At 37.8% G+C, this 26,000-nt stretch overlaps 1 protein-coding gene and 1 long non-coding RNA gene across 4 annotated transcripts in view; both read left to right on the top strand.

Annotated features, from left to right (window-relative positions):
- The window catches only part of LOC102801849 (Golgi apparatus protein 1-like), a 171,349-nt gene that overhangs the window by 32,814 nt on the left and 112,535 nt on the right, over positions 1–26,000 (top strand). For all 3 annotated transcript variants that reach the window (XM_085499987.1, XM_085499986.1, XM_085499985.1), the window contains exon 3: positions 25,432–25,518. In XM_085499987.1, coding sequence (XP_085356113.1) covers positions 25,432–25,518 — 87 coding nt within the window. The remainder of the gene's footprint in view (positions 1–25,431; positions 25,519–26,000) is intronic.
- LOC146741483 (uncharacterized) lies at positions 16,966–17,682 on the top strand. The gene is made up of 2 exons (XR_014929765.1): positions 16,966–17,092; positions 17,568–17,682. It is a non-coding gene; the product is annotated as an uncharacterized LOC146741483 (long non-coding RNA).

The following is a 26,000-nucleotide window of genomic DNA, read 5'->3' as shown; positions in this document are numbered from 1 at the left end:
CTGTTCCATGTCGAATGATTGCTTGTGTGTGCTTGTGTGTGGTGAGGGGGACGCCAACCGACGGTGAGGGCTGATTAATGCGTGTGTTGTGTTTAGTGATGTTGATAATCTGGGTGATGTACGTGCGTCGAGAGTGCGTCGTGATGCGGATGGTCTTGGTGATATATGTTGCGTTGATGGTTGTGTTATTGGTGGCGTCAAAGTGTTTCTTGATGTCGACGGTATAGGTGGTGTACGTTGTGTTGATGGCTGTATTGGTAGTGGTAGCGTAGAAGTGTGTCCTGATGTGGATGGCTGTATTGGTGTTGGTAGCGTGAGAGTGCGTCGTGATGTGGATGGTCTTGGTGGTGTAAGTTGCGTTGGTGATTGTGTTATAATTCGTGGCGTCAGAGTGTGTCGTGATGTCGATGGTCTGGGCGAGTTTGGCGTTGGTGATGAATTGTGTGGTGTTGATGGCGGTGTTGGTGATCTTGGGGATGAAAGTGTCGAAGAAGATAAAGAAGTAATTGTCATGAAACGCGATGTTGGTCGTGGTGTCGATGTTGGTACGTATATGCGTCTTTCATCATTATCATCATCATCATCATCATCATCTTCATTACTACTAGTATTTGAATATGATGATGACGATGATGATGATGATATTGACATTGCTGTCGATGTTGATATCGTTGGTAGCGGTGGTGACGTCGGTATTGGTGTCAGTGTCGCCGTAGTGGTGGCAGTAATAGCTGCTGCAGTTGTCTGTAATGGTGCACTATTAGTAACAGTTGTAGCAGCGTCTGTTGCTGTCTGCCTGCCTACATTCCATTCTGCGAATTGCCCATCACTCTCCACTGTTTTTTTAATTTTTTCTGCTTCTTCTTCGGTAACCTGATGGCGGGACTTGCGTGTTACGTGTATGTGTGTTGACTGGTATTGAGCCATCGGGTTGTTGAAGCTTTCAAAGTTGTCGCTTCTATGATTAAAAGCTAAACCCTACAGAAAAGAAAATGAAATTGAAATCTTAGTACAATAGTTTCACTACGATGTCAGATTCAAGTACATACATGTGACCGGGTTGTAAACACTTGTTTACACTATTGTGCATGAGTTAACAAACACGTTTAGACTAAAAAATAAATAAAATCAAGTGTCATATTATAAGTGGTATTATACATGTACGAGTGTAATTATTAGTCGTACAAAATTAACAAATTTGTTCATATTATCTTAGGCCAAAATAAGGCCCTATAATTGGGTCTACAATCCCCTCCAGTTGACAAATCTTTTAAACATAGATATACTATTTTTACAGCATGTCAAATGACCATCCTTCCAATTACGGTTACCGGTAATCGAGCTCCAATCAAACAAGGTGCATATCGTTTAAGCATGGAAGGTACTAACAGTTCCATGGTTTAGCTAAGCACCGGATGTGTCAACGCCTGCCTTTGAAGTTTTTGAATCACGTGATCAATCGAATCTCGCACCACTGTAACACCGGGAACGTAACATCATGGTGTGTAAATCGCACGACAATCAATCGAAAAAATTAAAGTGAAAATAATATGTTAACTATAATTACATTTTCGGAATCGACGTTTTTTGTTTGTGGACGTCCTCTTTTTTTCGGTTGTTTGCCATTGTTTTTCTCTTTACGTTTTCTGGGTTGGCTTGCATCATGGTTGTGGCTGGCCTGTTTACGTTTTTTTGCTGTTGGTGCGGTTTCTTCACCCGCACGCCGTTCATTGTATTTTCTTTCCTCTTCCAGGAGAATCTTCTTATCGTCTGCAATGAATTTAGAATAATTATGTTACTCTTTGATATATACCACGTAGCGAATAACTGCACGGATGATCACTTGTGTAATTGTTGCTATTTTAGCTTGTCATCTAGTAACTGAATTTGATGTCGTTTTGATACCGATGAAAATAAAAAAACGAATCATCGATAGGTACATGTATTATAAAGTGTAATGAGAAAAAAAATCTTACCAGAAGTTTTAATTACGGTGGCATCATAAAGTGTTTTGCCAATAAACCTGGCCTGCACTTTTGTTCCCTCCACTGGAAATCCGGTAACAATTTTTTTCTTGTCGCAAACTAAGGTTTTGTTGTCTTCCTCGAAGATTAATAACACAAAGTTGGGTTCTGTAAAATTATTTGAGACAAAATCTGTCAGCAAAGTATGTTGTCATGGTAGAGTTTTACAACGCGTACATGTACTACATTAAATCAGATATCTTAAATTAGAGCAATTACTTAACAAATGCAAAGTTTGACACAAACTCACCTCTGCTGAATTCACGGAACGAAGGCATCTTATGAATATACTGGAATTTATAAGAATGATAGGTTTGAGCTGAGACTGCTGAAATATATATATTCCGTCGGCTCTGCGGGAGCCAATCACGTCACACAATTTCGTTAATATCCTCTATTTTGCATTGGCTTAACATTTGATGGATGGTAGGTGATTGATATTTATTTATTTAATCACTTATCACCCATTGAAATGGGTGGTAATGGATACAATGCACGCAAACATGTAGGAAAAATAGATAGTGTGATGTCAAAGCTAAAAATCCGACAAACGTGACATCACGGTTACTAAGCGTGGTGACATCTTACAAAGGAGTCTATGGTGTCAATACCCCGATCGCTGGTAACACTGTGCGTTATGCTTATGCAGGAAAACTGATGACGTCATAGCATCTTGGGATCTTCCTAGATCTACACTGTCTTGCGTTCTGCGCTTGTGATTTTCTGTCATTTTATACAGCTTATTTCGAAATTATTCCGAGTTGCGTGTGTATTTTTGTTTGCAAAAGCTTCCTGATAATGCACGTGTACTTCAAAAAATATGTTCATTTAATTGACATAAAAAAAAATCAGGATTTTAATTTCAGACCGCCACAGTTCATTGCAGGGTGACGTGTTATGGTGACACTGTACAAAAAATTTTCACCCTGTGAAAATGCGTTCCTATATCTAAAACGATTACAGTCGTCATATTTTTGTTGTTAAATATTTTTATTGTTCCCCAGTACAGATTATTTTGTGTAGAAGCAGCATTAAAAGGTTCATTTCAGGCGATTATTTTACCATTAGTTTTGCCCCTATCCGCCCACGAACCAAGATGGTCGTCGAGTATCGCCGGAAGAAAACGAGTGTTCAGTTTTTTTTAATATTGATGCCTTAAATTTTGAAGAACCGTTGATTAGAAATAACTGAATCATTTTGGTGTAGTCGGATTCCGACATTCTTCTCAAAAAATTACTGAATTTAGACAGCTCCCTGATTTAGAGCATACATACATGTACTATAAGTTTGTTCATGTTATACATGTATCAAGGTGGCGATTCGAACGACCAAAGTCGATGTTATAGTGAGAGTATCTGTATCTTATCAGAATACAGTACTAGTACTCATTTCACCCCCCTTTTTTTTATCGCTTTTTAATCGACCAGTTATCGCTTAATTTCCGACGGCACAGTCTTTTCCGACCGGAAAACGACCTCATTTTAATCGCTCGCTAATGAGGTAACATTAACTGTTTCTGAACGAGAGTTCAAATCTATGACATTTTTGTCGTTCGCGGTCGCAACTCAAACTGCGACCTCTTGTTACGCGATTTGGGTGCTTGTTTTAGTGAATTAAATGGTGAATTGAATTAAAGTGTGACTGGAGAGAGAGAAACGGTTTCATGGAAAAAAATAGTCTCCTTGAAATTAGCATGCGTAATGTGAATTGACTGTGTTTCAAAACATGCTGATGGAGTGGGAAAAAGGCAACTCCTTTGTACAGAGAGACGAGCAAAATATTGATGTGGTTTTATTCTAAAATAACGTCGGTTTGGTAAAATGTTTAAAATTAAGTCACAATAGTCTCTGGGGTCGATCTATATGTACTGTAAATATGTTCTCACAAATAAATATTTTTGAGTAAAAACGGGCCACATGCCATGAACAAATTGAACAAAGCTTGACGTACATTGTATATAAAACATTTTATTGGGCTTGAAAAAAAAAAGAAAATTGTCAAATTTAGTTGTACTATAGTAGCCGTAAATATGTGGTGGCCGGTCGATGGACATTTTGATAATCATGATTAACAAAAGACCTTCGGTACTGAAATCATCCACCTAGCCTGTGTCGTGAATTCATTCTTTCATTTTACATTAACCATGGAGCCATTGTTTAACCAACATTGTTTATGGATGTTTATTATAAACTTAGTGAGCAGTCAAACCGTATACCCTGTGTTAAACACTTTTTCCTACAACCATGGAACTATGGTTTATACTGTAAAATGAATAATTTTCACTGGGTTTAAATTTCACTGATTTACCATTTCAGGCATATTCAGTGGGTTTTAAATTCACGGTTTCGTCATTTAGATAATGTGTTCTATGCTAAATTTTACATATTCACTGTGTTTTAATTTAGCGCATTTTTCCAGTCAGCGAAATAAGCTAAATTAAAACCCAGTGAATAATTACCCCCTTTACAGTAGTTCCATGCTACAATCTACCCAATATACGATCAACCTATATAAGAGCCACAGTCTGATTTACCCTGTTTTTCCCAACTTGCAAAGAAAACTGATTCCGTGTGCACTCATGTACCTGATTTTTCTTTTTGAACTGAGATCAAATCCTACCCATTTGTCAGAATATGTCAATGTTTCTCGAGTGAATAATTTTGAAGCCTCTCTATGTGAATCGACGCCGGGTTTTGTTGGTAGGCCAACCTTTCAATACGCGTTTTTACAACGTCATCGATCGGCTTAAAGTCACCTGATCAACACGACCTTGGTCACGGAACCTTATTTGTTCAGATTATCTACAGGACTGCGAGAGAACCACACCTACATTTTCAACTATTTTTAGCACGGATGTGCAACGAATGTAGAAAAACTCATGAATTTTACGGGTTCCAATAATTTAAAATAAAACTAGCGATTGGTAAGAATGATTATCAATATATTCCCCGATGCTCTTCGAATTGTTTTTTCACTCATTCCATGTATGCACGGCTACTAAAACCGCGATGCATGGAACTCTTAATTTAGCTCCATTGTCCTTGCCTTGTTATGTGGGAAAACAACAACAATTATACAAATCGTGAACACCCGCGAAGACTAAACAATCCGATAATGAAACCCGGAAATAACATCGATGTACATTGCGAATAAGACAATCATACCGTATTTGTGTTGAAATGCATTTTTGTGGCAGTATGTCACGTCAAAATACTGTTCAAAATAAAATATTCAATCCCAGTCAAATCTAAGTCAAGGGGTTGGATCGTGTGCATATAATTATAGATAATTAAAAACAACAAGTATTTGAACTTATGACGTCTATGAAAACCAGAAAGACAACTATAAATCTTTGTGAACCTCAGAACATTTTCCATATTCTGAATTGTGAATGCAAGCCAGCTAGTGGGCAGCGGCGATATTTCCGGGTTGGAAATTTTTCGGTCGAATTCAACAAGCAAAAGCGCTTGACAAGCGGAAGCGAGTGGGACGAAATGAGTACCGTATGCTCTTCTTGAGGAACAGGTGCGCTCAAAGAAGAGAACAATGATAAAGGGAATTAATTATTATATCTCAACGATCATCTATATTTGTCCATATAGTGTAGCAACATACGCGTCATTGCTGGGGCGTGCTGCGACGTGATTCAGCCCGATGCCTTTACACGACCATGGCCTAATCAGAGCTGAACCCTGAGAGTTTAATTCGAGCCGAACGCGTATACACGGCCATTTTGCTGGCTCGGGCTGTAGGGCTCCTATAAAACTTTGACAACTCAATTGGTTGTCTGAGAAAAAAATGCGGTTGTGCAAAAAATTGACCGCATAATTAATTAGTTGCTATTATTATGTTCGGAACAGGGTGCCAAAGATTTTCCAAAATCAAATTAAATTGCCATAATGTGGTTGAATTATGACAGCGAGGAAACCTGTGTGTCCACCCAGGCAGATTATGTTTCACCATGGATGTACATCCATGGTTCCACGAATGTATTCGCAGCGGTTTAACAACTGTGTTAAAATACTTTAACCTAAAAATATTCAATTTGTCTTCATCGTATACTAGTAGTTTGACTGATACATAATTGTTTCTTATTACTCTTATTACTGTCAGAGTCGCCGTCCCTAGTCATATGTACTGAATACAACCACATTCCCTCTATTAGAGACTGTGATAAAACTAATCATGCATGTCCCACAAAACTCGAAATTATAACTATTTGCATGCGTTATAACAATCATCATTACAGTATATTAAAATATCCTAGTCGTATGCGAAAAGATACGTTTTTTATGGCACTAAAGTGTGCAAAGACGTAAATATAGCTGGCATCATTTACATCAATGGTTATGCACAGGAGGTCAAAAGGGTTGATATGGTGCGTGTTCACATTTACGCTCGGCGTCAACATAAAATCGCAACCCCCAAAACATTAACCAAGGTCTTTCCGACTCCTAGTATTTTTGAATTAAAAAAAGACATAGAATGCAATAGGCACCGAAATTCGTCACCATGTCAGTACTAGTATACAGGTATTTTGTTCATACATTGTATGAGTGGTGTGAGAATATACACTACCGGTACGTGTTTGTATTGTTAAATTATATTTACGTTTATTAACAAATAACTCGTATCTTATGGTGAGTTTCATGTATTTACTAATAACTTGTACCCCAGCTTGTACTTTACAAGTACGACGTTATTTATTAATTATGGTTGTTTAGGAGACTTTTCCAATGTAAAACAATTGTTTTAATTTCACCATGGACGTACCATGGATGTACTACTGTTAGTACGTCCACGATTTTACCTTCCACACAAGAACGACGAACTCACTGTGTGTTTATCATGCGAGTAAAATATAACCATATCGATGCACGGAAATGTATGAAATAGCTGAGGTGTTTAGACAGGTATAGGTCGGAGTACTGGCCAAATTTCACACACGATGCAGGTGGGATCAAATCACGCGTTGGCATGTTCAAATCAATGTCAGTTTGACGTCAGAGACGAGGACACCTTTCGTGTTTATATGTCGGTGATGCCAACATAGGCTATAACATGGAGTACTTTAAGTACTCGGTACAATTATTATATTGAAGTATATCCCATCTGGAAACACGGATATACGACTTCGCCATGATTAATAAATTCCTTGTATTATCTTTTCTGTTAATCGTCGGTGTATAAGATATATATTTAACCATATATATTTATTTTCTTATCTGTTACATGTGCAAGACCCCTTTCCAAGCGAACGAGACAAAAATACTAGAAAACCCGCCCTGAAAAAAAGATACATGACCGAAACGCCTGCGGCAAGAATATTAATATTTATACAAGGAGTTTTAGAAGAATATCTAAATATAGCAAAATTTCGGTTAGTTAATTGGTCCCGAAACTAAGTTAGTGCATGGATGTACTAAGTACTTAGTACATCCATGGTTAGTGAGACCATGGAGCTAAAAAAGATTCTTTTTTAGCTCCGTGATGAGGCTCGGTACGCGAAAGGCAATTTTACGTTAAGGTGACTTGTATCAGCAATGTATTATGGACACCACCTCCCACCTCCAAATTTCAAAAAGATGGCACAACTACAGTAACTCACTGCAAATTCCTATTGTTTCTTGTGTTAACAAATAAATAAACAATCCAGTCACGTAAATGCGTCTGTAAATAAATCATCTGTAATAGTGCATGTGACAAGTACATTTTTTAGATTGACAGGAACTTACAAACACTTCGAGCTAGATCAAAGACTATAGACTAACGACATGAAAGCACTTTTCAAACAGTGCTCAAAATGACATGGGTTTATACAAAATATATGTGTTAATCCCGAGCTTCTTGTTTAATCTCCATGTGTGTTTAAGTAGGCATGGTGCTATTGATGTAATTGATATGTACTAATTTCCCATGATGCAATTGTGGAATCCCGGGAAGAGTGGAGCCGTTTAACTCTGTACTGTACATGAGTATGTACTATTATTTCATAAACGCTTATAAATGTGCAAATATTCCCTGTATCAAGGAAGGTACTACCATGCCTGTACCATGAAACTATAAACCCCAGGAAGAACAACCACTTCGTTTCCTTTGAACTATGGTAGTTGCCGCGATGACGAATGTTTATTTTGACTGTTTATTTCGTTGCATTAAAAAATAAGCCGATTTACGCAAATAAACTTTTATCTCCGACTATCGGTCATTTTCGGAGTCAATCGGGCGACTTCGGGGATCACGTGATCGAGTTGTTTCGGTTATAGCATTAAAAAACAATGGCACCAAGACAAAAACACTGATAAATGAGCGATATTCAACGGGAACAAAACACATTGCCACTTCTGGCGATCGAAGGGAAACACGGAATATGTCGGGATATCTCGACAACAAACAGCATACCAAACCCCATGTTTCGCAAACTTTCGCAACCTTATTTTTTCGAGGGTTGAAAAAAACAAGAAATAATCTAAAAACGACATTGAAAATCATGAAAACTCGCTAAAACTCCGACCCGTTGCAGGATTTCCGGTACACTGAAGGTCACCCTGCAGACCGACTTGTTTTCGCATGCGTAGTGAACGAAATATTTTACTGCGCAGATATGAAATATTTTTTTCAAGTTTTCCGTTTCCAGCAAAGCGGTTGATACGGGCGTATCGGCGGCAACTAACATGGAGTATGACTAATGCTGTGGAAACAAAAGCGAAAGCACTGTAAGATAAACTAAGACAAAGGTTTTTTTAATCCTCTTAGTTTTGTTGTTTTTCCTGGGGATTATAGTTCCATGCCTGTACCAAAGAAGGAGACGAAATGTGCGTGTCCCTTGGAATTTAAAGATTACACATCACAAATTCCTTTAATTTCATGTGTCAACAAATAAATAAACAACATGGTTACGTGTAAGTGTATGTAAATAAACATTTGTGTTGAATAACCAACCCCTATTATTAGTACTAGTAATAGACAGATAAACAATACATTAATCGTCTCGGTAAAGACGATCTTATCCATATGAGCAAATGAAAAGGGGGTGGAGAGGAGTACTTCTAGATGTGCACCAAAATGCCTAGACCACTACCCCTTTTCACGACCGCCAAAAACGAAAATATATACTCCAGACACTTTGCTCAAAAGACGGAACCCCATTACGCGCATATAAGCTTCCAAGATACGTTATTCTCTCGCCTTCAGCCGTGATTGTAACAGTTCTTATGACATCGGTACATTTTGGAGAATCTCAAGTTTGATGCACAGTTTAAACAGGCAGAAAAACAACGTAAATCTCTGCATTACTGTGACCGCAAGAAAAATGTAAAACGAGACACTGTTTCACTTATGATACAACTACGTTGGTCGCAATTGCTTTTCCTGTAGCAACACTTCGGACTGTGGTGTAATGTAGCTATTTTGAGCATATGCCATAACTGCACGTAACAGTGCGAAAAAAGCAACACTTTCTCTGGTTTACCAATACTTTGAGGTCACAGAAGTTAATCCTGTAGCGTATTTATGAAGGTAAGCTTTTTATTCGTATAATACCACATGAATGCAATTTCACCCCACACTTATTTCCCTCTACAATTTACAACCCCCCCCCCCATCCCACTCAGCTTAATGGAATCTCCCAAATATATATATATACAGATGATTGAATCCGTTTGTACCCTGTGTCTGTCTTGCCAGTCACGACTTTGCTAGCCTTGCACTACACGCAGAGATTTATCAACAAATTACAACATTGAATTGTCGATTAACATTTATATATTTTATTCTCTATTTACTGAATAGCTGTGAGTATATATCGATTGATTCCAACTTTCAGGTTGACAGTGTTTCTACTCACGACTTTTTTTTAGTGTATTTATAGATACGACCATGGAGCTGAATGGTACGATGGCCCCAAGTAAACTGACCAGGCTCACTGTCTATGTTCGGCAACGAATTATAATCCTCAACGAAGCAGGTAAAGGACCAGTAGCGATCCGCAGACAACTTGCTGAGGAGGGATATTTGGTAACACGTAAGGCCATATCAAAATTTATTGGACGTTATAAGAAGACCAACTCGATGTACGACCAACCTCGTGTTAGTGCGCGCTCCAGCATATTGAATGATTTTCATAGACAGTACATCGACGATCGCATGCGTGACAACAATGAACTGACTAGCCGTGAACTACAATACGAGTTTCATATTAATTTCAACATTGAGGTTTCCACGTCTACCATAAATCGTGAACGTCAAAAACTTCAATGGGTAAAATACAAGCAGCGGTATTGCCACTTGGTTAAAGATGTTAACAAACCGAAACGCGTTCGATGGGCTGCACATATGTTGTACTCCAACGAACGTTTCAACGATGTCATCTTTACCGATGAATCAAAAGTAGAGCTGAAATGGAGCATGGATAGAACGATGAGAAAGAAAGGCGAACCAATGCCTTATCGGAGCAAGCCAAAGTTTCCACTTAGTGTAAGTAAATCATCATTGGGTTATATCATTATAAACCCTCAACTGGGATGTAATTTAGCTATTTTCTCTGATTCATAAACATGTGACATTACGATTATTCAGTGAAAGACCACTGATTATTTTAAGACTGCTTTTATTGTATCTAAAACCACAGTCGGGATTGTTCTATAAAGAATGTAATGTAGATACAATTGTAATGCGTTATGATAACTACAATTAGTTTAACCATTGTTGCATTGTTAATAACAATAACATTTACAATGTTTATTCTGTTCTTTGCCTTGCAGGTCATGATTTGGGCGGGAATTTCACGTGAAGGACCGACAGAAGTGGCCGTGTTTAACGGTATCATGAACAGTGAAGGCTACCAGACAATACTCCGCCGACATTTGTTACCGGTGATTGAAAACCGCTTCACGCATAGATTTCAACAAGACAACGACAGCAAACACACATCACGATCAACAAGAGAATGGATGACGGAGAACAATGTCAATTGGTGGCCAACTCCCCCCGAGTCGCCAGACCTAAATCCAATTGAAAATATGTGGTCGGCAATGAAGAAACATATTCACAAATACGTCAAGCCAAGAACTAAGGAGCAACTTGTCGACGGTATATACCAGTTTTGGGGGACGGTGACACCAGAACTATGTAATCGGTACATAGATCACCTATTTAACGTAATGCCAATAGTTATTGCAAAAGACGGACAGGCTACTGGAATGTAACTCTTTTACATCATCCCACCATGGAAGGTACTAACGTTAGTACCTTCCACGGAAGGTACTAACGTTAGTACCTTCCACGATCCCACCTACTGATTGACTCGCGTAAATTATCGTATTCGACTCGTGTAAATTATCGGAATTGACTTTCGTTACTGTGACTTTCGTTATTTGTTGACTCATGTAAATTTTCGTGATTATTATTATATAAAGGGGTATGCGCTAAGCTATAAAAATAACTGTATATAGTTACAATGTAAATACGCATTTATTTTTATTTTTTCATTTCCGAATTTAGAAAGACATGTTTTAATATGTCTATTTTAAAGTTGTAAATGTGGGTGGAACGGATGGCTATAAGGGGAGATGAGGAGGCCATAATTTTAAGTTTTAAATGAATGATTAATTGACATGTAATTTTTGCTTGTTGCTCAATATATTACTGGTAAAATAAAAGGCAGTGTACACTCGATAATGGAATGTGTCGGGAAATGTGTGACATCTTTGTCAGTTTAGATTAAATCATGGAAGGTAGAACCTTCCTCCCATGACAAGATGAAACGATTACTAGCCGTATGTTACTTTACATTCTGCTGGTCTTCAATTTCTACTCGTACAAATATTGACTGTTACAGTATTTGGTTATTTAGTTTTCATGATTAAATCACTTAAACTTCAGACTAGTAATACCAGTCTGAGCTTAAACTAGGCACATCTCGTCTTAGTCCCCTCCACTCCACGATCCGAAACTTTCCCCACAGACTGTATTCATTTTTGAGCTTTAAGCCTTTGCTAATAATGCGTGTGCTAATTGAGCCACAAATATACGAGGGAAAATTAGGTTCACAAAAGATCCCTGAAATCGAATATGCGTGTTTGGAGGACTTGCGCGGCATCTAAGTGAAATGTTGTATTTCAGATTTAATATTAATGTTATATAATATGGACATTTTATATGATTTCATTGCTCCAGTCAAAATTTACTGTTTAGTACCTGGCATAAAAGATGAAGTAAAACGTGTATATTGCAATAGTATTTGCGTTGGTGTGGATTGCATTCCAATCAACACGTCTATGTTACATTGTACGTAAATTTTCACTTTATGAAAAACAAAAATGAAATCAACATGTTAAACTATTTCTAGAATTATTATAAATACATGAATTCCGCGATGATACCTGGTATACATCACTTGGCGTCTGTGGTGACACGCCGTACATCCACACCTCACACCGGGACCCCAATGACTTCGATGTTGCCCACTGAATGTACATGTATAAACATATAGATTTTCGGTGGCCAGGAATAAAAAACATAACTATTTTTGTGTATACTAGTACTTGATTATCCATCACACAGTGTCTGGAAAATTTGTAAAAGGACACTTGGGAAACAAATCTGAATCAAAACACATAACTAAATGACAAACATGGAAACCCTAATATATATCTGATTTCCTTAAAGTTAAATAAACTCAGAAATGCCCTGATTGGTTTAGCGCGAATTGTGATAATTATTAGTCCTGACATATGGTAATAATGTATGACAAATTTCATACACTGATGTGAGTAAAACAAAACTACTGACAAGTTCGTACATAAACTGTTATGCTCGTCGTACGTTATGTCATTCTGTTTTACATGGGCTGGATGTACGTCACTAGACGCGCCTATCGGCGCGCCGCACATTTACACCTCACACCTGAGACCTTAGTGACTCTGACCATGTCCACTGAATGTACTTGTGCACACATGATAGTAATCAGTGTTATTCGTTTATTACACGAGGACATGTGACGCATGTTTAAAGTGTATCTGTGCACCCCTTGAAGACGTAGCGTGCCGGGCGCGCCACATCACATGACCAGGGCCGGGAGTGTTGATCGTGATTTGTAATTGAATACAACTGTATACAGTGAAATGAAAATACGCATTTATTATTTTTTCATTTCCGAATTTAGAAAGACAGGTTTTAATATATGTCTATTTTAAAGTTGTAAATGTGGGTGGAACAGATGGCTATAAGGGGAGATGAGGCCGTAATCTAAGTTTTAAATGAATGATTAATTGACATGTAATTTTTGCTTGTTGCTCAATATATTACTGGTAAAATAAAAGGCAGTGTACACTCGATAATGGAATGTGTCGGGAAATGTGTGACATCTTTGTCAGTTTAGATTAAATCATGGAAGGTAGAACCTTCCTCCCATGACAAGATGAAACGATTACTAGCCGTATGTTACTTTACATTCTGCTGGTCTTCAATTTCTACTCGTACAAATATTGACTGTTACAGTATTTGGTTATTTAGTTTTCATGATTAAATCACTTAAACTTCAGACTAGTAATACCAGTCTGAGCTTAAACTAGGCACATCTCGTCTTAGTCCCCTCCACTCCACGACCCGAAACTTTCCCCACAGACTGTATTCATTTTTGAGCTTTAAGCCTTTGCTAATAATGCGTGTGCTAATTGAGCCACAAATATACGAGGGAAAATTAGGTTCACAAAAGATCCCTGAAATCGAATATGCGTGTTTGGAGGACTTGCGCGGCATCTAAGTGAAATGTTGTATTTCAGATTTAATATTAATGTTATATAATATGGACATTTTATATGATTTCATTGCTCCAGTCAAAATTTACTGTTTAGTACCTGGCATAAAAGATGAAGTAAAACGTGTATATTGCAATAGTATTTGCGTTGGTGTGGATTGCATTCCAATCAACACGTCTATGTTACATTGTACGTAAATTTTCACTTTATGAAAAACAAAAATGAAATCAACATGTTAAACTATTTCTAGAATTATTATAAATACATGAATTCCGCGATGATACCTGGTATACATCACTTGGCGTCTGTGGTGACACGCCGTACATCCACACCTCACACCGGGACCCCAATGACTTCGATGTTGCCCACTGAATGTACATGTATAAACATACAGATTTTCGGTGGCCAGGAATAAAAAACATAACTATTTTTGTGTATACTAGTACTTGATTATCCATCACACAGTGTCTGGAAAATTTGTAAAAGGACACTTGGGAAACAAATCTGAATCAAAACACATAACTAAATGACAAACATGGAAACCCTAATATATATCTGATTTCCTTAAAGTTAAATAAACTCAGAAATGCCCTGATTGGTTTAGCGCGAATTGTGATAATTATTAGTCCTGACATATGGTAATAATGTATGACAAATTTCATACACTGATGTGAGTAAAACAAAACTACTGACAAGTTCGTACATAAACTTTTATGCTCGTCGTACGTTATGTCATTCTGTTTTACATGGGCTGGATGTACGTCACTAGACGCGCCTATCGGCGCGCCGCACATTTACACCTCACACCTGAGACCTTAGTGACTCTGACCATGTCCACTGAATGTACTTGTGCACACATGATAGTAATCAGTGTTATTCGTTTATTACACGAGGACATGTGACGCATGTTTAAAGTGTATCTGTGCACCCCTTGAAGACGTAGCGTGCCGGGCGCGCCACATCACATGACCAGGGCCGGGAGTGTTGATCGTGATTTGTAATTGAATACAACTGTATACAGTGAAATGAAAATACGCATTTATTATTTTTTCATTTCCGAATTTAGAAAGACAGGTTTTAATATATGTCTATTTTAAAGTTGTAAATGTGGGTGGAACAGATGGCTATAAGGGGAGATGAGGCCGTAATCTAAGTTTTAAATGAATGATTAATTGACATGTAATTTTTGCTTGTTGCTCAATATATTACTGGTAAAATAAAAGGCAGTGTACACTCGATAATGGAATGTGTCGGGAAATGTGTGACATCTTTGTCAGTTTAGATTAAATCATGGAAGGTAGAACCTTCCTCCCATGACAAGATGAAACGATTACTAGCCGTATGTTACTTTACATTCTGCTGGTCTTCAATTTCTACTCGTACAAATATTGACTGTTACAGTATTTGGTTATTTAGTTTTCATGATTAAATCACTTAAACTTCAGACTAGTAATACCAGTCTGAGCTTAAACTAGGCACATCTCGTCTTAGTCCCCTCCACTCCACGACCCGAAACTTTCCCCACAGACTGTATTCATTTTGACTCCGAGCCGTTGGCAATAATGCTTGTGCTAATTGAGCCAAAATATACGAAGGAGAAACAGGTTCACAAAAGATCCCTGAAATCGAATATGCGTATTTGGAGGACTTGCACGGCATCTAAGTGAACAGTTGTATCCCAGATTTAATATAAATTTTATATAATAGCGCAAATTGTGAAAATTACTAGTCGTATGGCAATAATTTATGACAAATTTCATACACTGATGTGAGTAAAACAAAACTACTGACAAGTTCGTACATAAACTGTTATGCTCGTCGTACGTTATGTCATTCTGTTTTACATGGGCTTGATGTACGTCACTAGACGCGCCTATCGGCGCGCCGCACAATTACACCTCACACCTGAGACCTTAGTGACTCTGACCATGTCCACTGAATGTACTTGTGCACACATGTTAGTAATCAGTGTTATTCGTTTATTACACGAGGAAATGAGACGCATGTTTAAAGTGTATCTGTGAAGATGCAGCGTGCCGGGCGCGACACATGATCACGTGTTGGTTGTTTTTGGAATTGAATACTTATCAATACATCAAAATTTCATTTCATAATATATGTTGGTTTAGGGGCACAACAGTTTCAAATTGTAAAATAAACAGAATGTCGACATAATTTTAAATAATTATTATTATTTTAGAACGTTCTTGTACAGATTGAGACTTCCCGAAATGCTAGACTGCGGGTTTCTGTTTGGTTGAGCGACTGATTAGTGTCACTTAAAATTTAAAACGCCAGCCGTTTCCGACATTTGAAAATGGGCGATATGAGGGTCTATGAATGCAAAAACAGAGAATATTACTAGTATACAGGACCAGCGTAGAACATAACAAATGCTGAATGTCTACTGAATTACTGAAAAAAAAAAACTGTTTTAGGATAGTCCTCTCTCTGAAAGATACTGTAAAATGACTAATTTTCACTGGGTTTAAATTTCACTGATTTACCATTTCAGGCATATTCAGTGGGTTTTAAATTCACGGTTTCGTCATTTAGATAATGTGTTCTATGCTAAATTTTACATATTCACTGTGTTTTAATTTAGCACATTTTCCAGTCAGCGAAATAAGCCAAATTAAAACCCAGTGAATAATTACCCCCCTTTACAGTATAGTGATTCTGAAAAGGATCGCTTGGTTTGTGTGTACAATGCACACGCATAATTATCGAGTCGACGTTTCAGTATTTAAATACAGTGGCGAAAACGCCAACGTTACACTCTGACCGATACGTCTTAAATAAAAAAAAAGTCGCCCATTTTGGCTTTCAAAAAATACTCTTGTTTCATAAGTTGACAGTCGAAGATCAATCAGTGTAGCCATTAATTTAATATCATCTCTCTTCAGGCTGTCAACCTTTCCTCTTCCTTCTTGGCTACAATCACCACAACAAACAGATCGTGGTTGTTGTCCGCGTCTCGTCGCAGTCACGGTCCGTATGACCGGTCTGCTCACCATCGCCACAATCTGTTTAAAACCTGATGTATTGTACAGCGTGCATTTTATTTTATACATTTACTTTACCTTTACAATTTTTTTAATTACTTTGCATTTTTTAATGTTTTTGTTACGTACTTGTCATTCGGTATATTTTTTAACTATCGCCACACAGTGAACAAATCGCAGACGACCTTCCATAGTGCACCTGACGACGTCAACGATCATAGTCAGGTCACAAACACACTCAAGTAAAATGGCGGATTATACCGATGTTAGCAATGAAAACGATCGGGAAAAACATGGCTTTTCGGTAAGTCTATCACTGTCAAATGCAGCGAAAGTCATCTTTTATTTTTATGTTTATATTGTAGTTTGATTGGTTCCAGTTTAGCTCGTTATTTTGCGTAGTTATTCTGGGAGTGGCGATTTTTTCCACCGGTTCGACTGAACACCGGTATCTTTTTCCAGTCGCTTGCCCTGGAGACGGGTGATGTTTTGTTGACGATGGGGCCAAAATCGTCTAGATACGGTCTTGAAGCCGTAGCTCTAACTATTCATCAAAATGTATCAACATTTGTACAATAACTCATTATTAAAGTAGTTGCACTGATTTGGAAGGGAATAAAATATTTTTTTTTTATTTGGAACACATCGCAATTGACCAGGAAATATTTTTGCTCCAATATTCTGGGTTGACCCCGTGCCGGTGACGATTATAACAATTTAAAATCAGTTTGCATTATTTACTTTAGCTGTTTATGAAATTATTTTTGTTTCCATTCTAGATAATTATGCTCAGTTTTTGGTGTAAAGTTGAAGCAATTACTGAATAAACGAGCCTTGGCGAAGATGCACCAGGAAACAAAATAAATATTCAATGTAATGGCACAAATTGTAAAATTCTGTGGAATCTCTTTCGTAAAAAAATACACTAGTAATTTTCTATTAATGGTTTATGCAAGTTAATTTATTGAGCTGTACATGAATTGGTGGGCAAAATATAATGTACAGGGGATTTGCTTGTAGAGTATTACATGTACTACACTGAATTGTATGAATTGCAAAAAAGAAATTGACACTAGAGCGAGAAACTGACACTTTCTCGAACCCCATCTACTCCTGATATTATCCTCGCCACTGATATTTTTCGACGTGCTGGTGGTGTGGAAATTTGAAATAAAACAGTTTAACGACGAGAAACCAAATTCCCACTGAAAAATTCAAGGGAGAAACAAATTATCACCAACACCCATGGGAACAGTGTGGGCTTCTCATGCGTTAACAATTTGAGGTACATTATTAAAATTGGTCGTTTACAAAGTATGCTTGTGTATAAACATACATGTATTAGTAAAAACACACAACGCATGTAATATTCATGGAGGTAAAAACAGTTTTCACCTCCATGGTATATGCGACTGCCATCGTTCCCAATGCACTTTAATGCTTCATTTTCTAGTAGGAGGAAGAAGCGTGACTTTATTTTGGTGTCACGATTGTTTTTTTTCTTTTCTTGGTGCATAGATTTCATTTCGTTTTCGCACTGTGGACGATGATAATAAATAAAAAACGTTTTCACACAATTTTTTTCTACATAAGCATTTCTAAGTAAACGATTTTACATACTGTAACACTGGCGCTATAAGCTGACAACATTGCCACGCAAAATATGTTAACCGCTGATGTTGCGATCATCGGTATGTAGAATCCCTGGCAATTAATATCTTGGAAATTACATCAAAATCGGCAACGATAAACAAGTGCGACGGCCTATACCGGTACATGTACATGTATATCTAAAACTATCTCATGTACATTGTGTATCACGGTATTATGCATGAAGGCCGGTCCGCAAATCTGTCCCTTTTCTCTCTATTTAAACATGAGTAAACATGAAAAAAAAACATAAACACGAAAATAAAGTCTGTATATGCATATAAAAAGGGTTGAATGGGAAAACGAAAGAAAGAAAAAAACGTGTAACAAGAGTCTGGTCTCGAACTCGCGACCTTCAGATGACCAGGGCAAAACTTAACATTGGAGCTAAGCGAACAACAGCAAATTATGTAATGATTTTACGTATTCATAGAAAAGCCAGATTGCACGAAATAAAAAAAAAAATCTGCCGATTTTATTAAATGGTGACACGATACCATTTAATAATTCGACATGAATTTTGAAATTCAAAACATCTTGTATCGTGTCTGACCACGTGGTTTCAGTTATACCATTGTCACTGACCTCTGACTGAACTGCGAAGGAAACGTACATCGTGCGTACATGATTGTACCACGTGTACATGTAAAACAATGATATTACTTTGTCGCAGCGCTTTACCTCTAAGACCGTGACACATGTCTTGATCGTGGGTTATACAATGTAGTTTGAATGTATACGAGTAAACAGGTTTGTGACGATTAGTTTGTCACGTAATGGAGCCTGTTTTACAGATCGGGCGTAGGGTGACTCAACGTGACATTGGTTAACTTACGTTGAACTCGGGCTGATTCACGCATCAAATTCAAACTCGCAAATCTTCGAAACATGTCATCACACACAAATAGTATAATAGGGATGTCATTGAGTTTTAATTTACCAATTATACCAACTGTACAACACTTTGAAATCCACACGACAAGCAGAACACGAAAGTGGAATCATCAGTACAATTCAATCCACGGTTAACTTTATCAGAAACCGTGTTCAAACTCACAATTCCGAAATCAACACGCACACATTTCAATTTTAATTTACTACTAACCACGCTATTTGCATGCTTTAGTGCATTCATTATTTAATTAAAACCCGTAAATAGCAATGTACATACGCGGAAGTAATGTTTTCTGTTGTGGTGAAAAAAACATCGATCGCGCTCATCATCGCGCCGGGTTTTATGAAGTGCGCCGTGTCTGATCGATCGCGCCGAGCACGACCTCAGGCCCGCACTTCAGACGGCGAGCCTTCCAATGACCTCGCCACTGGCAGGCCATGGCCTCGCCACTGGCAGGCCATGGCCTCGCCACTGGCAAGCCATGGCCTCGCCAAGGTCTCGCCAATGGCGAGAAAATGGGGTCCTTGTGTGCACATTGTACTGTATACAGTCTACGCAGTCATATCTCAATGCATACAGTCTACCCAGTCATATCTCAATGCATAGTCTACCCAGTCATATCTCAATGTATACAGTCTACCCACTCATATCTCAATGTATACAGTCTACCCACTCATATCTCAATGTATACAGTCTACCCACTCATATCTCAATGTATACAGTCTACCCAGTCATATCTCAATGTATACAGTCTACCCAGTCATATCTCAATGTACAGGCTACCCAGTCATATCTCAATGTATACAGTCTACCCAGTCATATCTCAATGTATACAGTCTACCCAGTCATATCCCAATGTATACAGTCTACCCAGTCATATCTCAATGTATACAGTCTACCCAGTCATATCTCAATGTATACAGTCTACCAAGTCATATCTCAATGTATACAGTCTACCCAGTCATATCTCAATGTATACAGTCTACCCAGTCATATCTCAATGTATAGTCTACCCAGTCATATCTCAATGTATACAGTCTACCCAGTCATATCTCAATGCATACAGTCTACCCAGTCATATCTCAATGCATAGTCTACCCAGTCATATCTCAATGTATACAGTCTACCCAGTCATATCTCAATGTATACAGTCTACCCAGTCATATCTCAATGTATAGTCTACCCAGTCATATCCCAATGTATAGTCTACCCAGTCATATCCCAATGTATACAGTCTACCCAGTCATATCTCAATGTTTACAGTCTACCCAGTCATATCTCAATGTATACAGTCTACCCACTCATATCTCAATGTATACAGTCTACCCAGTCATATCTCAATGTATACAGTCTACCCACTCATATCTCAATGTATACAGTCTACCCAGTCATATCTCAATGTACCGGTATAGTCTACCCAGTCATATCTCAATGTATACAGTTTACCCAGTCATATCTCAATGTATACAGTCTACCCACTCATATCTCAATGTATACAGTCTACCCACTCATATCTCAATGTATACAGTCTACCCACTCATATCTCAATGTATACAGTCTACCCACTCATATCTCAATGTATACAGTTTACCCAGTCATATCTCAATGTATACAGTCTACCCACTCATATCTCAATGTATACAGTCTACCCAGTCATATCTCAATGTATACAGTCTACCCAGTCATATCTCAATGTATAGTCTACCCAGTCTTATCTCAATGTATAGTCTACCCAGTCATATCTCAATGTATTGTCTACCCAGTCATATCTCAATGTATACAGTCTACCCAGTCATATCTCAATGTATACAGTTTACCCAGTCATATCTCAATGTATACAGTCTACCCAGTCATATCTCAATGTATACAGTCTACCCAGTCATATCTCAATGTATACAGTCTACCCAGTCATATCTCAATGTATACAGTCTACCCAGTCATATCTCAATGTATACAGTCTACCCAGTCATATCTCAATGTATACAGTCTACCCAGTCATATCTCAATGTATACAGTCTACCCAGTCATATCTCAATGTATACAGTCTACCCAGTCATATCTCAATGCATACAGTCTACCCAGTCATATCTCAATGTATACAATTTACCCAGTCATATCTCAATGTATACAATTTACCCAGTCATATCTCAATGTATAGTCTACCCAGTCATATCTCAATGCATACAGTCTACCCAGTCATATCTCAATGTATACAATTTACCCAGTCATATCTCAATGTATACAGTCTACCCACTCATATCTCAATGTATACAGTCTACCCACTCATATCTCAATGTATACAGTCTACCCAGTCATATCTCAATGTATACAGTCTACCCAGTCATATCTCAATGTATAGTCTACCCTGTCTTATCTCAATGTATAGTCTACCCAGTCATATCTCAATGTATTGTCTACCCAGTCATATCTCAATGTATACAGTCTACCCAGTCATATCTCAATGTATACATTCTACCCAGTCATATCTCAATGTATACAGTCTACCCAGTCATATCTCAATGTATACAGTCTACCCAGTCATATCTCAATGTATACAGTCTACCCAGTCATATCTCAATGTATACAGTCTACCCAGTCATATCTCAATGTATACAGTCTACCCAGTCATATCTCAATGTATACAGTCTACCCAGTCATATCTCAATGTATACAGTCTACCCAGTCTACCCAGTCATATCTCAATGTATACAGTCTACCCAGTCATATCTCAATGTATACAGTCTACCCAGTCATATCTCAATGTATACAGTCTACCCAGTCATATCTCAATGTATACAGTCTACCCAGTCATATCTCAATGTATAGTCTACCCAGTCATATCTCAATGTATAGTCTACCCAGTCATATCTCAATGCATACAGTCTACCCAGTCATATCTCAATGCATACAGTCTACCCAGTCATATCTCAATGTATACAATTTACCCAGTCATATCTCAATGTATAGTCTACCCAGTCATATCTCAATGCATACAGTCTACCCAGTCATATCTCAATGCATACAGTCTACCCAGGCATATCTCAATGTATACAGTCTACCCAGTCATATCTCAATGTATACAGTCTACCCAGTCATATCTCAATGTATATAGTCTACCCAGTCATATCTCAATGTATATAGTCTACCCAGTCATATCTCAATGTATACAGTCTACCCAGTCATATCTCAATGTATACAGTTTACCCAGTCATATCTCAATGTATACAGTCTACCCAGTCATATCTCAATGTATAGTCTACCCAGTCATATCTCAATGTATACAGTCTACCAAGTCATATCTCAATGTATACAGTCTACCCAGTCATATCTCAATGTATACGGTCTACCCAGTCATATCTCAATGTATACGGTCTGCCCAGTCATATCTCAATGTATACAGTCTACCCAGTCATATCTCAATGTATACAGTCTACCCAGTCATATCTCAATGTATACAGTCTACCCAGTCATATCTCAATGTATAGTCTACCCAGTCATATCTCAATGTATACAGTCTACCCAGTCATATCTCAATGTATACAGTCTACCCAGTCATATCTCAATGCATACAGTCTACCCAGGCATATCTCAATGTATACAGTCTACCCAGTCATATCTCAATGTATAGTCTACCCAGTCTTATCTCAATGTATAGTCTACCCAGTCATATCTCAATGTATACAGTCTACCCAGTCATATCTCAATGTATACAGTCTACCCAGTCATATCTCAATGTATACGGTCTACCCAGTCATATCTCAATGTATACGGTCTGCCCAGTCATATCTCAATGTATACAGTCTACCCAGTCATATCTCAATGTATACAGTCTACCCAGTCATATCTCAATGTATACAGTCTACCCAGTCATATCTCAATGCATACAGTCTACCCAGGCATATCTCAATGTATACAGTCTACCCAGTCATATCTCAATGTATAGTCTACCCAGTCTTATCTCAATGTATAGTCTACCCAGTCATATCTCAATGTATACAGTCTACCCAGTCATATCTCAATGTATACAGTCTACCCAGTCATATCTCAATGTATAGTCTACCCAGTCATATCTCAATGTATACAGTCTACCCAGTCATATCTCAATGTATACAGTCTACCCAGTCATATCTCAATGCATACAGTCTACCCAGGCATATCTCAATGTATACAGTCTACCCAGTCATATCTCAATGTATAGTCTACCCAGTCTTATCTCAATGTATAGTCTACCCAGTCATATCTCAATGTATACAGTCTACCCAGTCATATCTCAATGTATACAGTCTACCCAGTCATATCTCAATGTATACGGTCTACCCAGTCATATCTCAATGTATACGGTCTGCCCAGTCATATCTCAATGTATACAGTCTACCCAGTCATATCTCAATGTATACAGTCTACCCAGTCATATCTCAATGTATACAGTCTACCCAGTCATATCTCAATGCATACAGTCTACCCAGGCATATCTCAATGTATACAGTCTACCCAGTCATATCTCAATGTATAGTCTACCCAGTCTTATCTCAATGTATAGTCTACCCAGTCATATCTCAATGTATACAGTCTACCCAGTCATATCTCAATGTATACAGTCTACCCAGTCATATCTCAATGTATACAGTCTACCCAGTCATATCTCAATGTATACAGTCTACCCAGTCTACCCAGTCATATCTCAATGTATACAGTCTACCCAGTCATATCTCAATGTATACAGTCTACCCAGTCATATCTCAATGTATACAGTCTACCCAGTCTACCCAGTCATATCTCAATGTATACAGTCTACCCAGTCATATCTCAATGTATACAGTCTACCCAGTCATATCTCAATGTATACAGTCTACCCAGTCATATCTCAATGTATAGTCTACCCAGTCATATCTCAATGCATACAGTCTACCCAGTCATATCTCAATGTATACAATTTACCCAGTCATATCTCAATGTATACAGTCTACCCAGTCATATCTCAATGTATACAGTCTACCCAGTCATATCTCAATGTATAGTCTACCCAGTCATATCTCAATGTATACAGTCTACCCAGTCATATCTCAATGTATACAGTCTACCCAGTCATATCTCAATGTATACAGTCTACCCAGTCATATCTCAATGTATACAGTCTACCCAGTCATATCTCAATGTATACAGTTTACCCAGTCATATCTCAATGTATACAGTCTACCCAGTCATATCTCAATGTATAGTCTACCCAGTCATATCTCAATGTATACAGTCTACCCAGTCATATCTCAATGTATACAGTCTACCCAGTCATATCTCAATGTATACAGTCTACCCAGTCATATCTCAATGTATACAGTCTACCCAGTCATATCTCAATGTATACAGTTTACCCAGTCATATCTCAATGTATACAGTCTACCCAGTCATATCTCAATGTATAGTCTACCCAGTCATATCTCAATGTATACAGTCTACCCAGTCATATCTCAATGTATAGTCTACCCAGTCATATCTCAATGTATACAGTCTACCCAGTCATATCTCAATGTATAGTCTACCCAGTCATATCTCAATGTATACAGTCTACCAAGTCATATCTCAATGTACATGTATAGTCTACCCAGTCATATCTCAATGTATACAGTCTACCCAGTCATATCTCAATGTATACGGTCTACCCAGTCATATCTCAATGTATACGGTCTGCCCAGTCATATCTCAATGTATACAGTCTACCCAGTCATATCTCAATGTATACAGTCTACCCAGTCATATCTCAATGTATAGTCTACCCAGTCATATCTCAATGTATACAGTCTACCCAGTCATATCTCAATGTATACAGTCTACCCAGTCATATCTCAATGCATACAGTCTACCCAGTCATATCTCAATGTATAGTCTACCCAGTCATATCTCAATGTATACAGTCTACCCAGTCATATCTCAATGTATACAGTCTACCCAGTCATATCTCAATGTATACAGTCTACCCAGTCATATCTCAATGTATAGTCTACCCAGTCATATCCCAATGTATACAGTCTACCCAGTCATATCTCAATGCATAGTTTTGCTGTATCTCAACAATTAAAGTGTTTATTTTTTTGCTTCATTAGTTTTTGTGGGAATACAAGCGTAATCTAACATTGGATGTCAGGTTTGATTCAGCAACTTTCGAAGTGTGTAAAGAAGCCTTAGACAAGGTGAGATTTTAATACCGTTGGTTATTTAATTGACATGGTAAGGCTACTTAACTAGGTAAGAGAATTATAAATCTTACTGGACCAGGTAAGACTGTTGATTTGACTCTTCTGAACCAAGTAAAACAAATCTTACTTTGCTGGAAGAGATGCTATGTTGTGCTTGTTATAAAGGTTGTATTAGCCATTGTATTATCTAACCAGTATATGTTGAGTGTCATTCCTATACCACTTGTGTCTGTGCAAGTTGTTTCAAACATATTGTTGTAGTTCTAAATCAATATTGGTACAGAGTATCTACTAGTAAATAAATGTATTGATACAGGGCATCTACTAGTAAATAGATGTATTGGTACAGAGCATCTACTACTACATAGATGTATTGGTACAGAGTATCTACTAGTACATAGATGTATTGGTACAGAGTATCTACTAGTACATAGATGTATTGGTACAGAGCATCTACTAGTACAAACTGTAGATGT

The sequence above is a fragment of the Saccoglossus kowalevskii genome, chromosome 6 (assembly GCF_978046115.1).
Source record: "Saccoglossus kowalevskii chromosome 6, keSacKowa6.1, whole genome shotgun sequence".
NCBI lineage: Eukaryota > Metazoa > Hemichordata > Enteropneusta > Harrimaniidae > Saccoglossus > Saccoglossus kowalevskii.
Note: the sequence above shows the minus strand (reverse complement) of the source record. Positions and strands in the feature narration are given on the sequence as shown.